Source organism: Stylophora pistillata, chromosome 1 (assembly GCF_964205215.1).
Source record: "Stylophora pistillata chromosome 1, jaStyPist1.2, whole genome shotgun sequence".
NCBI lineage: Eukaryota > Metazoa > Cnidaria > Anthozoa > Scleractinia > Pocilloporidae > Stylophora > Stylophora pistillata.
The window spans coordinates 8,671,606-8,688,245 of record NC_142519.1 but is presented as its reverse complement, the minus strand read 5'-3'; the positions used below and the strand labels follow the sequence as shown (position 1 = coordinate 8,688,245).

At 38.3% G+C, this 16,640-nt stretch overlaps 4 protein-coding genes across 6 annotated transcripts; all 4 read right to left on the bottom strand.

Moving 5' to 3' along the window:
• Positions 1-231: 231 nt before the first annotated feature.
• LOC111326728 (fructose-2,6-bisphosphatase TIGAR) lies at positions 232-7,300 on the bottom strand. Of its 3 annotated transcripts, none has more exons than XM_022930796.2 (6): positions 7,158-7,300; positions 3,082-3,177; positions 2,434-2,471; positions 1,583-1,701; positions 1,213-1,290; positions 232-950 (listed from the first exon to the last, which is right to left on the bottom strand). In XM_022930796.2, coding segments are annotated over exons 1-6 (840 nt in total). In that variant the 5' UTR covers positions 7,160-7,300; the 3' UTR covers positions 232-443. The 3 variants fall into 3 exon arrangements, with proteins under 3 accessions (XP_022786531.2, XP_088612881.1, XP_022786532.2); XM_088756755.1 differs by having other exon boundaries at positions 1,583-1,696; positions 7,158-7,284; XM_022930797.2 differs by lacking the exon at positions 7,158-7,300 and having other exon boundaries at positions 1,583-1,696; positions 3,082-3,749.
• Positions 3,889-6,914, bottom strand: LOC111320031 (uncharacterized). The gene is made up of 2 exons (XM_022922727.2): positions 6,254-6,914; positions 3,889-6,011 (listed from the first exon to the last, which is right to left on the bottom strand). Exons 1-2 carry the CDS (start codon positions 6,615-6,617, stop codon positions 4,441-4,443), a joined length of 1,935 nt encoding a protein of 644 aa, XP_022778462.2. The 5' UTR covers positions 6,618-6,914; the 3' UTR covers positions 3,889-4,440.
• A 138-nt stretch (positions 7,301-7,438) lies between the features above and the next one.
• LOC111326729 (uncharacterized) lies at positions 7,439-9,455 on the bottom strand. Its single transcript, XM_022930798.2, has one exon. It carries the CDS (start codon positions 9,065-9,067, stop codon positions 8,345-8,347), a length of 723 nt encoding a protein of 240 aa, XP_022786533.1. The 5' UTR covers positions 9,068-9,455; the 3' UTR covers positions 7,439-8,344.
• Positions 9,456-14,695: 5,240 nt separating this feature from the next.
• On the bottom strand, positions 14,696-16,521 carry LOC111326734 (uncharacterized). The gene has a single exon (XM_022930805.2). The coding sequence runs from the start codon at positions 15,906-15,908 to the stop codon at positions 15,033-15,035; it is 876 nt and encodes a 291-aa protein (XP_022786540.1). The 5' UTR covers positions 15,909-16,521; the 3' UTR covers positions 14,696-15,032.
• Between the last annotated feature and the right edge of the window lie 119 nt (positions 16,522-16,640).

Genomic DNA, 16,640 nt, shown 5'->3' with positions numbered 1-16,640 from the left:
GGGGAAAGGAAAAGTGGAATTTTCCAAAGAGGAAAGAAGACAAACCCTTTGAGTAGAAGTGCAGATCAAAGTAAGATAATTCCCTTTGAGGTAAAATGTAATTACCAATTCACCATAACACAAAATTGACATTTGAACACTTTAATTTGTCATTAAACGTTTTAGAATAATTCATCCAGGAGTATGGTATAATGAACAAAGAGAAAGAAACCTATCCATCTTGAACTTGAATACTTGTTGAGAAAAATCATTTTATTCAACCATTTGCCCACAGGTCATTCTATGGACTAAAATACAGGAGTAAAGAGATCTCACCTTAATTATAATGTTAAAAAATAACACTGCTTGCAAAGAAAATATTGCAAAATTGTTGTAAGTACCAGACTGGAATTAAAAAAACCCACCTCCAGGAGTGTCAACCAGAGACAATTTGGGAAACTTTTTTAGCTAAGATGTTCTGCATTATATAAATAACAGCACTCAACAAACTCTGGTAATTTTGTTTCTTTTTTCAAATATATTTTCAACCTTGATAGGCCAGTGTTTGGAGAAGTAAATGAAATTCTCCTTTTGGATCCTGGTGGAAACTTGGAGGGCAAATCATTCATACAGTGGAGCAGAAGCTGCCTTATAAATCCACCATGAGAAACAGCTAGAACATTAGCTAGCTGTGATGTCTGTTTTTGTTTCTGTGTCTCACATTTTGAGGTCTGTGGGTCATTGATGATTTCATTATTGAAGCAAATGTCATTCTGAATGGGACTACCAGAATTGCTACAGTGTGAAGTTCCAATTTCATGTATTAAGGAGTTCAAAAACTTGGATGCTCTTTCCTTCAGTTCAGCAATGGTTTCTCCCCCCTTTGGTGTAAATGTGTTTGTCTTCACGTTGTTGTCCACTGCCATTTGTTTAAACCTTTGGTTGGACACTCCTTCTGCTTCACCATAGCCCTGTAAATGGACAAAGAAAATAATTTATTGTAATATTTTCTACTCTATAATTTCTAGACCATTTCAAATTGAGACTAAAAAGAGACTGCAAGCAGTTAACCAAAACATATCTATTTCTTTATGACTACATATACTGTGTTGTCACAATGAACTACTTCCAATAATTTGAACAATTTATCAAAGGACAAACAAACCAAATGAAGGCAGACTTTGAGAAGATACAAAGAGGATGGTATGTACGAATCAAATATTCAATACTCACTCTTTCTCTAAGACGAGAATCCTCTACAATATTTATGTGAGAGCAGCAATTATTTTTCTTGATAATCTCCTCTGCAGTCTGAAAGATGCCAGAGGAAATTACATTTAACTAGTCAAGCTAAGATATAAAACTAACATTGACCAACTAGGCCAGATAACCACAGAAAAACTGTGATTGATGGTAGATAACAACTAGGAAAAATGAGGTGCTAAAATGAAACCAGATAACTCCTTTTTTCAGCTTTCAACCAGGAAAAAACTCCATAGGAACAATGTTAATTTTCATCATATTTTTATTCTCTATCCTCTCTGCTGTCTAACATTAAATCAGCTTCCACTGACAACAAAGGAAAAAATCTAGTTTGGCATACCTTTCGAGCTCTTTTCAAATCACTTGAGAAAATATGAGAGAACTTTTCATCATTTAACTTGTTTCCAGCAAGTCGGGCTTGTTCTATACCTTCGTCAGAAAGCAAAGTATCTGTCTGCCCTACAAAATGATTTAGTCATCTTATTGTCAACACCAATAAAATTAAAATTATACAATTTGGTGACCCAACCAGCACAGAGTTCTCACAGTGAGAACAGAAACTTATCAACCACATGTGAAATATTTTCTCCCAAACATGGCTGGTCTTAATGCATCCAAACTTAGTTTATCCATCTCCTAAAACTGAGTTACATTCCCAGTTTTCATATATCTAATCTTAGGTGTATCAAAAGTCTTCATTAACACCTAATTCAGAATGGCAGGGCCTTTTGGTGTTGTTGCCAAAGAAAAAGTCTTGCTTGTTCAAAACACCATTTCAAAAGGTCAACATTCAATGCAGTAAACATTTTGATGCTAAGATTTTTGTTAACTCATGGCCCAACTCTTGCAAAAAAAATGTTATGAATAATAAAATTATGACCTTCATTCAGAATGAAACTAATGCTCAAACATTTGACCTAAGACATAATGTTTTCATCAAGATACACTCTTGAAAAATTGTTTGCTTCTTGCAAAAGATGTAAGCTGATAGCTATACCCAGGAATAGTCTTATGCCACTTGGAGGCCTTCCTTTCTTTTGGTGAGAAAAAAATGTCCTAAATAGTTTGATGGAGGATCTAAAACCTGAATCTTTCAAGTTTTAGAACAAAAAAAAGCCAATCAGGTCATCTTTCTAAACCAAGTAACTTTTGATTAGAATGAAAAATCACAGACATTTTGCAATTTTTCACCTTGAATAATATTTGCCTTGTTTTCTGGAGTTTCACCACTGCAGAGGAAAATTCAGAGTAAAAAGAATCAGTTAATAAAATATGCAGTATTTAGCGCGTTAAATTACACTGCTCATCAATCTAGCAAACATCGCCTGTCCCTCGTCTGTAAACAAACGAAATTTTAAATGGTCTAGAAGAGTGAAGGGTTCAATTTTTAGCAGAAGTATTGAGTATCGATTAAATTTTCGAAACCGAGGTCACATTTTCCTCCACAAAACACTGAAAAGTACAGATTTTTCTCAAAAGACAAATTAAAAACCGAGAAAATTGCGAAGACCTACAAATTACCACCCAGTTCAGCTCAAGCGCAGCCATGTCTGTTGGATTACGACACATCACTATAACATCTGTGTTTAAAATTAAATGTTAGGACAACGATTGTTTGCGAATTCGAAGCGTGTTTCCCTCTTTTAAGGGTTTTAAACGCTGCTATACGTCCCATTCATTTTCTGTCCTAAAATCATGTGAAAGATAATTTTAAAAAATGTCCAATCAGTGATGTCCTGGTATGAAAAGAACGTTAAGACGGTAAACTTCACCAAGTACATATGATGTTAGCTTTTTCCGTTTTAAACAACGGTTCCGAGAAATTTGTTGACTACTTACTGTCTGACAAGAGTTAGAAGAATAAATGCCGAACAGCGATTTCCACCATCAGTAGCGCCGGCCATACTTTCCCCCGCTACCACACCTCGGTCAGGCCTGGGTCAGAATAAAATGTATTAGTGCGGTAGATGCATCCTGGGTAATTTCATTTTGTCAGGTTTTCATTCCTTCTTTTTTCTCTCTATTTTTTTAATATTATTTTTTTAGCAGTCTTATCATGTGTAGACCTGTGAAAAAAATTCAAATTTTTTGTTATTTTTTGGCTTCATTATTCATTGCTTTAATATTTGTTGTGTTTTGTTTCTGTTGTTTTTTTCAAAATATTATTACAATTATTATATTAAATAAATATTATAATAATTACTGTGGCAATTGATACATAATCAGTCAAACTGATTGCTTACTTCCTGTTACAAGGGGGTATAAATAATTAATTGCCAATTTCAAGATCAGCCAGCATTAATTTTGCATGCTTAATGACCTTGTGTATCTCTACAGTTCTCCTTTGTTCAACAAGGGCTCACATTGCAAGGGAAAAAATCTGCATTCTAAGAAACAACTTAATATCATGATTCAACCATCAATGCACCCTCAAAATAACCCTGTGAATTAGAATTGTTACTTTAAAACCTGCATTTCTACAAAAATCACCGCCGTCCCAAACCTTATTTTCAGTGACAACAGGAATGTTCAAGATGACAAGACTTTATCACATTTTTGCTTAAGGGGGGATTCTACCTAAAAAAAGTGCATTTTTTCAAATAATTGTAGGAATTTAAGTTTTGGTCACAACTATCTAAAACTATATATCACTGGAAAGCTTATGAACTATATTTTTCAAAAAAAGGTGTTATGTCACACCTGCAGCAAATGTAACCTGACACCGGTCATTTCAATTAACAACTTGTAGTGTCTCACCTATATGTACTTGAGTAAAGATTGTTAGAAACTGTTTCAATGAAATACCAATATTTTGCTGTTATTCTAAAGAATATTGAATACTTGTTGGGATGAGTGAAGGATTTCAAGAATTTTTTAAATTTGACATCACAGCACTGGTGTCAAGTTACACATCTAACACATGATCACTATTTGTTTAATCATTTCTTTAGAAAGACCTCTATGGCATTTTCCTTCACTCATCCCAAATAACTCAATTAGATCAGCAATCCCTAAAAATTTCAGGTCCATAGCTCTCATACTTCTTGAGTAATCTTTTCTCAAGTATTAAAAAATACGTTTTGAGAAAAAAAGGCCTAAAGTTACAAGATTTTAAAATTAAACACCTCCTGTATTCAAATTATGAAGTCAATGAGTAGCCATAAGTTCAAATATAATTAGGATAGGCAAGAGCAAGAGTTAGAATGCCCCAGCTTCATATGAAACATCTTCTTTTTCACGAAGAGCCGCTTCTCTTTGAGTACGGATAAGCTGCAAACCCTGCCGGCGCTTCTTCTCCTTGGCCGTTGCCTGCTTATCAGCTTTCCGAAGCCTTGAATTATCTCTTAGTCGAAATGCATCCTCAGTAAATGCACCTCCAGGAATTGAAAGCCTTTCCATCAATCTTTCTCTGCTTTCTGCACCTCTGTGGAAGTGGCAGACTGCAGACGCAGCAGCACACCGGACAACTTTCACTCCATGGTGTTTATGTTTGGGACACCGGACCCAAACCATTGCGTTGATGCTTTCATTTGGGTTCTGGGTTTTTCCTCGTACACATCTTTCTAAAAGTTTACTGTCACTTAATGACACAAATGTGGGTTTTAGAGTCTCCACGAAGACTTCGGGCAAACAGTCATCTCCTTTGTAGGTACTGGTTCCTGTTGCCTGGTCCTGTTGCCATTTGCACCATGATGAATCACCTGGTGGACAGAAGCGGTGTTGTTTAGCATTGTCAGTTGAATTTACACAGTGATGGAGAATGGCAATAATATTTTTTTTCATAGCATAAACTGCAATGTCAACCTCCCGTTCAGAGGGATTTGCCTTGGTCAAGGTGTTTTGCCGGATTGCTAGGCCATAGTACCTTTGAAGCTGCTTGATCTTTCCTTCTGTAAGCCGGCCACGCCCTCCTATAGGTTTTCCATCAGCAAGTTTACCCTTACTGCATGCCTTCAAATTCATTAAATGTTTGCCCATCCTTTTCTGCACATGGCCTACACAATCCAGTTTAATAACTTCACAGTCATCATAGGCATGTTGAACAGTGTTAAAGGCCTTACTGTCCCCGTCTGACACCATCCATTTGTACCTCATGTTATGAAGTTCGATGGATCTATTCCAAAGAACAGAAGCTCCTTCTGCTTCCATAGCAGGTGAACTGCCTTCGAAGTTGATGTCACAATCTCCAGATGCAACATGCTCCCTCCTCCATTCTTCAAACTCTTCCACATTCCCTTCACATTGTGAGTTCTTTAGGGAGCACTTACGGCAAGATTTAGACATCACGTGATAGTCTAAAACTTCTCCTGTGTCAATTGAGATGACGAAAACAACACCTGTTAGTGATGTGAAACCTCTTTTGGCCCAAGTGCCATCAAAGCTAACAGCAGCATCAATTATTGTGGTGCTGTCTGAGATGCCATTTTCCTCCATGATTAGCTTTCGGAGCCTTTGGCCTGCACCTTTTAGTTCTTCTTTTGCTTCACTTTCCAGTGCTTCCAAAATTACATCAACTTGCTTGTAGTAAGCAGCTCTTGACAAACAAGGCATGTTCATTATCGCACAGAAAGAAGAGAGTCCCTCGTAGCCACTTCCAGTTTCTATTGAGTGGTAGACAGCTCTCCGGTTGACATCAAATGATTTGCCTTTCTTGGCAAGGTTGGGTGATGTCTGCCAAGGAGTACTTTCATCACAAGAATTGCAGTGAATGGAGAGATCTGACATCAGTCCATAACGGCTAGCGGTATTTTCTTCAATAGTAAGGTCTCCTATATTAAAAACATGACGGAAAAGGATGCTATTAGCTATAGTTACTGAACCAAACAGAACCACAATGTTGGAGCATTAGTTCACACCTCCATAAATGTGTACAAGTGTTGCAGTGAAGAAAGATCAGAAAAAATGATTAAACAATAATAAAACTCCTTTTCTGCAAATAATTCTAACTATCGTTTTTCTTTAGGTTCAAGGGGCTGAAAAGCATATTTATGATGTGTGATATTTTTCTCACCTTCTTCGCATTTGTGTAAAGTTGAGAGCACAGAAGAGAAGCTCTTTAGATCAACGAGCCTGTATCCTTTTTCTACCTCAGCTACCTCGAAAACTTTTTTGTTTTCATCAGAACTTGAAGAAGACTCATCTTCTGAGCTCTGGAATCTCATCTTCTTCCTTGAAGAACTAGGAAGCTGATCGCTTTCTTCGCCAAAATCTGACAGATCAGACTGATCGTGCGAAGTTCCTGGGGTCGGTTCGTTTGGTTCACTCTTCCTGTTGCAACCGCTTTTCTTCAGTAATTGCGCTTTTTTACGATCTCCTCCATGCCCCTTTCTTTTCCTAGTTTTCCTGTAAACGGTTCTTTTCTTCTTTCCAGTCATTCCAGCACAAAAGAGACAAAAGGAGTTCAATATTTCGCAATACACTGTGACAACTTTCACACAAAAATCTCTCACTCGTCTCCAGTGTTACTCTTTCAATTTGTTATTTTCCCCTTCATGTAAGACAGCACAAGGATTCTAAGGGGCGTTTCGGGCTTGTTTGACATATTTTGAGCTCCAAACAGGCTGGTAAACAAGTAAGAAACAAAAAATGCTGTTTTGGTTGCCATGAAAACGAGATTTCTATTTAGATACCTCTTCTTTTCTAACGTAATTTCTCATTTATATTTTAAAATTTTTCGGTAAAAACGATCGTCAGTGTAAAGTCGAATAGTTGAACCTCGCATTTCTGAAGAAAACAAAAAAACAATATTTTGAGCTAATTTCAGGTAGAATCCCCCCTTAAAGGGTAGTCATTTGATTGTAAAATTGAAACATGGACTCAAGATTTCCCACCCTAATGATGTTTGTAAGATTGTTCTGACAATACATGTCATATGTCAGGACACAAAAAGATGAGTAGGTTCAGCCAACACTCACATGACTATTACGGAGGTACCTATCCATCAATATCTGTCAAACTTTGCAGTTGCTAGAAATTAAAAAACTTTTAGTTAAGATAGCTTCTTTCAAAATGGCTGAAAACCTTAAATAAACTGCAGTTGTGAGTTAAGCTACTGCACCACAGTCTGTGGGAAACATCCTGTTGAAAGGGTAATGGCTGCTTACCATGGCCCTTGGCTATTTGCCAGTTGGTGTTTGAAAAAAAAAAAGACTGTTATTTGAGACTTTCTCCTCACAATTTAACATCACATCATGCAATCATTCAAGCATCCCTTTATTCAAAACGTGTTATTTGCTTGCAAAATGCTCGCAAATGAGACCAGTATATCATGAGTTTCTCTTAGCATTCTGGGAAGGTTGCCAAGGAGTTGTAAGGAAATCCATAGAGATAATCCATGACGCAGAAATTTCCCAGATATGACTAATTAAGAATGTTGGAGAAATGCTTACAGACCTGATGCCTCTGGCACCATACTGTTTTATAGTCCAAAAGCCAAAGTTAAATTTAAACCCCACAATCACAAGGGAATCTTCTGATTTACATATCAAAATAACCTTTTTCTTGCAGGAGCATTTTTACTCTATAATTGAAAACATTCCTCAGAGAATTAAAGCATTGATTGAAAGAAACGCTAATGCCATTTACGAATAGAACTATTCTTTGGGTCAACAGTCTAGTCTATAGATAAGTGCGTATAACCCTTGAAAATGCATTCCAGAGAAAAGTGAATTGTGTTTACACGATATTGGACCAAATTCGATACTTATTTAGTCACAAACCGTAACCCTCTTTGAAGAAACCGCATACACCAAAAGTTTCGAAGAGCGACCCATACATTTAACGCTATCGTCTGACGATTTAATAGCTTAGCTGCTGGCGTGGAAGATGACTTATTTATAAGTTGTCGTGATAGACAACTTATAAACCGATTTTAAACAAAACAACTTGATCAAGTAGGGACATTATTTGCCACAGATACATAAACCAGTCACCAAATTGACGCTCTAAAATACACGACGATGTTTACTTCTATATATCAATCTCCATAAAACTGGCTGGTCAAACGCAGCAATAATAGGGCGAACATTCAAATTGCCCTATTAATCCTAAGATACGCCGTGGTTTGCGGCGAATGCAAAACAGGTCAAAGCTTCTTCTCGCACTACCTTCTCTTCGACATACTAAAGGCTCTTCTAATGTGAGCAGGCCTGCTGAGTTCTCCGTTCAACGGTTTTCCTTTTTCTTTGTCTTTTTTAGTTTTGGATTTTTCTCCTTCGCCCATTTGTGTGGCCGACGTTATACTTGTTACATGGCTAAACAGACATGGCGTTGATATCTCAACTTTCTTAAGCTTGCGGAACTTTTTTAAACGTTCCCTGTTCGTAGTCGTCGGAAGTTTATTCAATTCAGGAGCTGAGAGAGGAGACAGGATTTCCTGCACTGCAGCTTCGACCTCTTTTAAGAAAACATTGGCAGATTCCTCACAATTAAAGCGAAACCCCGCCATGGACCCGTCCCCGTTAGAGAGCATCAGCGTATGAAAGTTCTTTTGTTGTTCGTGGTAATTAGAGTTCGAAGTGAGGGTCTCTTTCCATGTCGCAAAGCCGCTATCTCTCTCCACTAAACTCACATGAACTCCCTTAGGATTTCTCGCCCCACAGTCTCCAGTACTGATGACTAACACAGGCACTCCACTCCGTTCAAGAGTCCACTGATTCGAAGGACGTTCGATGCTTGGTGGTTGCCAAAGATAAAGGCTGGCTGTTGTTCCGCACACCACAACGCGGTTCGATAAACAAGATAACGAAAGTTTGATCTTGAAAATATCCTTGTCCGATAAACGTTCGCTCAAGGCATCGTCACTAAGCGTCGTCCTCATGGACATGACTAATCGAAAACAGCGAATTCCAACAAGACGTGACCGACGGAGACTTCAGATTAAAAACAGTCCAATTTAAAATACGGACACTGTCGGTGCTACAAACCTCCGTCTAACATTAACTGAAAAATTAGTGCCACCTGAAAGGTTTAACTTGATGACGCATCATTCTGGGTGGAAAAGCGCTCTTGTGAAAAATTCTCCGTTACTATCTGTCGCTACAGCATAAAAACCCCACTTTTGGGAGAACATACATTTACAATGTAGTGTAAATGGGGGAACTTAGTCACAGGCGTATGACGTCACGCCTTTTTTGATTTCGACGGATGTGACTGGGTGCGGTGAACTTACTTCCGGTGAAATCGCCTGAGGAGTTTGTTCATTGAAGTACGCAAGGTATAAAAATCGCAAATGGGTCCGGATGGATCAAATCAAGAAAATAAAAGATAAAAATAATTCTTTTTTTCAAAATAAAATAGATCACGAAGATTTTAATCAAGGGGAAGCAAAGCTGATGATATTTCAGGGGGTCATAGTGGGTTATAGGGTTATGCCACCTAACATAGAACGAAAATAAAAGGAATGGGAAAGAAAATGAACCAAGTGGCTGCTCCACTTGAAGAGATCATCTTATACGAAAAAAAAAATATCAAATACTTCATGCTAAGTGGCTGCAGCCGAGTCATAAACCTCCAATGTCTATCATATCAGTGAATCGTTGCCAGTGGCAAATATTGTTGCACTCAAGGAAAATTCTAAAAATCAAAAAGCACCTTTCATAAAGATATCACTATTGAACTACTGCAACATTTAGAATCATTAGAATTTATGAGCTTAATTGAAAACTTTAGCTTGGAGCCTCGATATGGTAAACCTGTAGGTGAGTTACATAATTAATTCAATTAATATTTTTAAACGCGTAATAAGCAAAAGGCTTTAGGTGGCTGAACGCAGTTTTTGATACCTGTGTTTCTTTCACCATTTCCTCTAAAACTCTTGATCCCTCGGTCGCCAAAACTGGCAGCAAGCAAGTTAACAACACAAACTTTTTTTTTTTGATAGTTAAGCTGACGTATGTGCCGTTGTCATGGCGACATGAATAAATATAAACAGGCCTTTAAAATAGGTTTTGGTCATTTGTAGAAAATCTAGTCATTAGTTTTTCTTTATAATTTGCATGCAACGAGCTTGTAACGATACTCACAAGTTAACACCATTTTGCTAACAATTTAACAGAGAGATCTTTAATTATCCCTTGTTGAAGGTTCACTCGATTATCTAGAATTTCCTTTGTTAAAAATCAATTTTTTCAATATTACAGTTGCTTATTTCCTAAAGTATTTTCGTGCCAAATTTCGTGAAATTCTAATGGGTGGTTCTCAAGAAATAGGCATATTTCCGAGAAAGCGATTTTCCATTCAATCGCAATTTTTTTACTTACTACGCATGCGCTGCATTTAACTGGGTTCTCTCGGGAACGACGAAAAAGCTGAGAATTGCTGGGTTCTTTGCACCGTTAACTTTTCTAACATGTCTTTGTAATAAAAGACTAAAGCCCTCAATGCACTGCGCCAACTATAGAGAAAAATAGCAAAGATAGTGCGGATACTTGTTGAGTAAATAAAACGACCACTCTAGTTTTGCAATCCCTGAATTGCGCGCGCGGTGAATTGCATCAGCAAAAGCGCGCACGAAAACTGTGTTCAGCCACCTTAAATTTTTTGGAGAATATCGAGGTAATTCGGAGGCACTTAACTACCAACTTAATCATTGTCTAATTTTTCAGGGACGGTTGCTGTTCGATTCGACTCATACCACAAACGTAATCTCAGTTTCTCTCCAAACTAGCTGCGCTCAGAGAGGCGAAAGATAGATCTGAATATTCCTGTAAGATAGCACAAATCATCCCTCGGGTGATAGCTCTGTACATTTTAAAGGAAATATCGAGGGAACAATGGGGAGGGTATATTATGGGAGAGGACTGAAGGCAAGCAATAAAGAATACTTTATAGATCAAATTACAGAGGGCGACTGGACACTAGTACACTGGGCTATGTCAAAATATTTTACTAGTGGCTCGCAGTGCGTTCGGTTCTTGTTCTCTTATTGTTCAGACATGATATCAAATGATTGTGCATGTAGAGGCTGGGGTCATCTTTTATCGGTTTGTGGCATGTTCATCTGAAAGGACCTCTTTAATTAAGCTTTTCCAGCAAGTGTATGAAATTAAATTCGAATCTAACGCTCTGATTGGTCTCTCAATCTTGTTTATTATCATTTTTTTTTCCTGCTCGAGGCGTATGCCTTTTCGAAGGAATGAACAAATAAATGCAATTACGAATAAACAGATTGAAAAAGCATATAAAGAAATAAGTAGAAAAAATGAGAAAAACAATTTAACAATTTGCTCCGTGTCAAAGTTTAATTTACCAGATAGGAGCAGCTTCCTTTATTTTTGTCCGCCAACATTATCTAGTATTCTGAGAGGCGAATAGTCCTCTACGAGTAAGGCTCGATAAAAACTGTGAGCTTCGTGGAATAGATAAAGGCAAGGTGTTTATTATCCATCACATATTCTTTGCAGCAAAGCAAGCGCGCGCAACGAAAGGTTTACCAACAGCTTGTCTACATTTATTAGTCTTGCAAAGAGGGGCCATCACGCAAGACATGAAATAACAATAATCGAGAACAGTCACAGCTGACGTTTCAGAGCGACTTCATGAGCAAACAAGTTGTCTTTTCTTCTGCAAATACAGTGAACAATCTAAGTTATTTTAGGCCCTGTTTACAAGCAAGGAGGGTAACCCTTGTGCTAGAGTTACCCTAGCAGGCGGGTCAAAGATAGCCCGGGTTTACAAGCAAAATTTCACAGATAGGGTTACCCTACCACCCGGGACAACTTACCTATGCTTGGTAACCGCACGCATTGTTATCAATGTTCAAAGGGTCTGGAAACAAGTAAAAAGTTGTCCCGGTAGGCGAGTTATCCCCACCAGAGCGTTTACAAGGCAGCTAGGGTTACCCTAGCGCTCAGCTAGGGTTACCCTAGTGCTAGGGTAACCCTAGCTGCCTTATAAACACGTCGATGAAAAAAAGAAGAAATGTGGGAGCGTTAGGGTAACCCTCCTGCCAGGGTAACCCTAGCATTAGGGTTACCCTACCTGCTTGTAAACAGGGCCTTAATTTAAACGCAACATTTAAACATTGGAGAAAATCACTGGAGATTCCTCCAGTTTCGTCTGAGGCATACATTCTTTTTTTATACAAGAACGTATCATTTTGCAGCGCCTACACGGCTCTTCTGGGCCTAGACGAAAAAAGCCGGATTTTTTTTAGGATTTTTAGAGCATCAGGAGATTTTTAGAAATTTTGGGGATTTTTAGAAAAAAATGGGATTTTTGGAGATTTTTAGATGATTTGGAAGAAATATTGTTCTATATTCTTTGCCGTTTTATTTAAAATTCCTTTGAAAATTTTGTCAAGGACTATGATATAAGCAACGTGACACGTTCTTGAGTGTGAATGCTGTCTCCGTTTTCAAGCTTTTTAATTTACACACGAGCTAGCAGTTTTGCACTCCTGGCATGGAACACTGATCCAAAAGTGCTATCTAGCGTACAAAATGTGTTTGCCGTTTTCTTTTCAAGGGAGAGCTAAGGTTTCATTAAAAAATAATTGTGAGGAAAATAGAGATTTTTAGAAAATTTTGGAATATTTAGAGATTTTTAGAAACTTTTGGGGATACTCAGAGATTTTTGGAGGAATTTTTAGGGAAAAAAATTGAGAATTTTTTAGAGCATTTTTCGGGATACTTTTGTCTAGGCTTAGGCTTTTCGCGATCGCGGCGATCTCACAAACAGCATGCACTTGGTATAATTGTCTTAAATTCTGCTGCTAAGACTGAGGGCAGCTTATAATTTCAAGAGCAGTTAAAATGAATGCGACACTGAGAATAGTAAAATTGTAACATCAAGTTTTATTACAAGTACGAATTTAGACCATAGTGGTGTTTCATGCGCAGTTGCGGAAATACAATTTTGTTCCCGTGACAACTAAAAGAAAAAAAAAAAAAACGGATGCAATCAAAAGAAAAATATTCTGCTACATCACTATCTGGAAAGTTGCCAACTGTTAGGTTCATAACTCTCTTAATACTTTCCTATCTAATCCAAAAAACCTCATTCTTGGCGCGCAATATTTTGATACAATTTCGATTAATTTGTTACCGTCCGGAGCCCCATATTGACAGGACGGATACAAGCCTTTAAACGAACGAATGCGAATAGGTTACGAATTTTACTTGAGCCGGAAATTTACTTAGTCAGGATATAATAAGACCGAACAACATCTTCAAATGTAGCCTTATCAAGGGTCATGTGTCTCGATTGTATTGGCTAAATCAGTAGCTATTGTGGACTCCAGCGAAAGTTTAATCCGCCAAAAGTGAATCATGTTCAGATCATCTTCGCCACCTAGTTTTTTCTTTCTTCATTGTCGTTTGTTGTTTGTTTGTTTAGCTGTTTGTTTTCTTTGCATCTTATTTTGTCTCTTCACACTCTTTGAGTTCCTGGTCTCGCCGTCCCGAATAGCTCGTGGCTATTGCCGATATCTGTCAGTCTCTTGTTCAGTGAATTTTTACTTCCGATGCCTCTTCTTAAAATTGAATATTTGACTGGAGATCATCGATTCCAGCCAAAGCTGAGTCAGTGTACAGTGTTGTTCGTCTTTCAGTAAAAGCATCCGGTGTTGATACAGTATAGCTAAAACGGTTCATGTTAACATTATATTAAAACGGAAACGATACACTGACAGAAAAACAGTTTATTGAAGATGAAGCGTTTGGATCAATTTGACAACGTACATACGAAGAATTTTGACAAGAGGACTGGCAAATCTGTCGTTAACCTGGCCGTTTTGTTAAATTTTAATGTTTCCGAGGTTATTTTGCGTCAGTTACTTAATCAGCAACTATTTAATATAAAGGTTTCCTTATCAGCTCATTTCCCATTCAGTTCGAGTGTCCTCCGAGTGCTCTTCTCACTACAGCACTTGCCAGTGGTCCAATATACGACCAAAATCGAACTTGAATCTTTTACAGACTGCTAAACTTCATCGGCGCCTCTTAGCCAAAATCTCGTCAGAAATGGCAGTACTGTTTTCAGAGAAAATCGTGAATCGCTTACGGTTGATTTGACCTCAAAGTTTATCTGCAGTCGCATGCCAAAGCTAAGTCATCACTGACCACAAAGAGGGCCTCCAGGAAAACCACCCACTGGTTACCACATTCTATTGTGTTTGAAGCCGGCACCGGACATATGTCATTGATGAAGTACTGAGGTTTGGGGCGACGTAATTATGTAGAAACTTCCTGCGAATAAATGCATGTGATTTGCTCCGAGGAATTTTTTCGCAAGGAAAATTACATTTTATGAAACCGGGTCAGAAATTGGGATGTTGGGGTAAGATGCGCGGTGGTTAGAACCTGTTGAAATCTGTTTACGGTATCTTTTGACTTGTAAATAAATGATTAATGACAGGTAATTATTCATCAATACAGAATTGGTCTGTTTAAAGTCTGCGATTTTACGCAGTGTTGAGTCCAATATTAGCTCGACTACACTACGGAAACACGTCTGAGAATTAAATATCAGCAGCTTTATTTTTCTCAATAAATTAACTTGAGGAAAGAATTTCTGTACACAATCTGAAACTGATCTAATCTTTCTGTAGATATTATAAATCCCTTCTTAATTGCTCGGTTAATCTGAAGCCTTTCAGGTTTCCATTCAAGCAGAGTTTAACATGATCATATTTTGAATATTAAATTTCACGCCGTCGACAACGCAGGGTACTCCGAACAAATCAAAACTCTCGAACTTACAATACAATCACAACAGATTTCATGGCAGCGTTGAGAATTCCTCTCTTTCATATCTAGCGTCTCTATTTTTCTTTAGAGATTTCAAATTCTTTAAAGCTCAGTTGTACATAAATCGGTGACCATTAAGTCCCTTTTCTTGAACACAGGTTCTGTACACCGCCGAACCAAACTTAAACTGCGGTGCACGGGTCGCGGTTGGCAGGCGAAAAGTTTGTTGGATGGGTTTTCAAAGCGGCTGATATCGTTCATGGTTTTCTCGCACCCCTCAGTTATAGAGACGAGGCGTCGATTGTTTTCTTGCGGCGCAGTCTTTCCTCCAAACAATGTCGCTGTTTGTGGTTCGGCTAGAGGTCGTCCTTCGGTACTGAATACTTGCTGTATCTGGATATTCGATAAGGCAACTGTACACCTTTCAAAAGCAGATTCGTGAGCTCGAGGATGCCTTGGTCTCGGGGCCACATTGAATGAGTGTGACCTTGAAGCCGGCTTATGTCCAGATCCTTTTGATGCATCTTTACAAAGCGATTTTGATTGAGAAGAAAACACGCTCAGAGCACGAAGAACAAGTCTCGCAACTGTTTCATTTTCGTAGCGAATTCCAGCCTTTTCGTGAAAGTTTTTAGTACTATTAAAAGTATGAAAAGTTGGTTGAGGTGACTCGATCCTTGTTAGGTCCGCAACTACCGTTTCTTTCCACACAACTGCGCGTGTTTTCAGGGAGGTCAAACAGACTTCAATCCTTTGGCCGAGGCTGTCGGTATTGTAGATTAAAGCAATCACTCCTCGGCCGACAGCGCTCCATTTCTCTTTCGTAGGTCGTCGTAGAATGCTGAGCCGAATCTTGTAAACTAATACCTCAGCCAAGCACGGGGCGATAACAATTTTATGACGAGGCGTGAGTGTCTTAGCTAAAGACTCTCTAATTCGTTGGATGTCTTCGTCGGTCAAAACCATCGTAGGCTTCATTGGAAATCACTTTGTTACACCAAAACAAAGGTCTCAAGTGAACCAGTGTCCCTAATACTGTTATTATAAACCAGATCTAAAGAGAAGTGTCCAATCAAACAAACAGATTACCACACTTTAGTATCGCAGTTAATGTGTGGGAAGGCCGAGATAGGCACAGTCGCCTTGGAATATTCGTGGCTGGCTGTTTGTGCTACAAGGGCTTGTGGATTTCCGCTTCGCTGATAAATTATCTCGGAGATCAAGGCGTGGGAGTAAACAGAAAGACTATGAGTCATATTTACATGACTGCGAATTTGTAAATCATATCCCTGTTCGTCAACTTGTGGGAAGCGAGAATCCAGCGCTTTCCAGTGACAATGTTCTTTGTTTTTACTCTCGAGAAGACCTGGTAACAATTTTACAAAGAACAGTAGTTCGGGTAAAATATTTACCTTGGTTGGAGTCGAAATCGAAAGCTATTTCTGGTTGACACCATAACGCGTATTTGCCCTTCGGCGGTACTGGTCTGCTCGTTATTCAAATTTCTATAGATAATATTGTGTGTGCAGAGCACAACTCATTCAGTAAAAAGGTCAACAACGGATGTACAGAGCGCCGACTCCATTTGCACTGGCTGACACCTCGGATCAGCTTATTTTTGTTTGATTTAAGAGGATTGAGACAGTTTTCAAGTTAGTTATTGAAATGCATATAAAAACCAATTTATCAACCTTTTGTTGAAAAGAGCTT

Coding starts and splice junctions, on each gene's coding strand:
- LOC111320031 (XM_022922727.2), bottom strand. CDS start 6,617: ATGACTGGAAAGAAGAAAAGAACCGTTTACAGGAAAACTAGGAAAAGA. Junction 6,012..6,253: donor TTTACACAAATGCGAAGAAG/GTGAGAAAAATA, acceptor TTTTTAATATAG/GAGACCTTACTATTGAAGAA.
- LOC111326729 (XM_022930798.2), bottom strand. CDS start 9,067: ATGTCCATGAGGACGACGCTTAGTGACGATGCCTTGAGCGAACGTTTA.
- LOC111326728 (XM_022930796.2), bottom strand. Junction 1,702..2,433: donor CAAGGCAAATATTATTCAAG/GTGAAAAATTGC, acceptor ATCATTTTGTAG/GGCAGACAGATACTTTGCTT. Junction 1,291..1,582: donor ATTTGAAAAGAGCTCGAAAG/GTATGCCAAACT, acceptor GGCATCTTTCAG/ACTGCAGAGGAGATTATCAA.
- LOC111326734 (XM_022930805.2), bottom strand. CDS start 15,908: ATGAAGCCTACGATGGTTTTGACCGACGAAGACATCCAACGAATTAGA.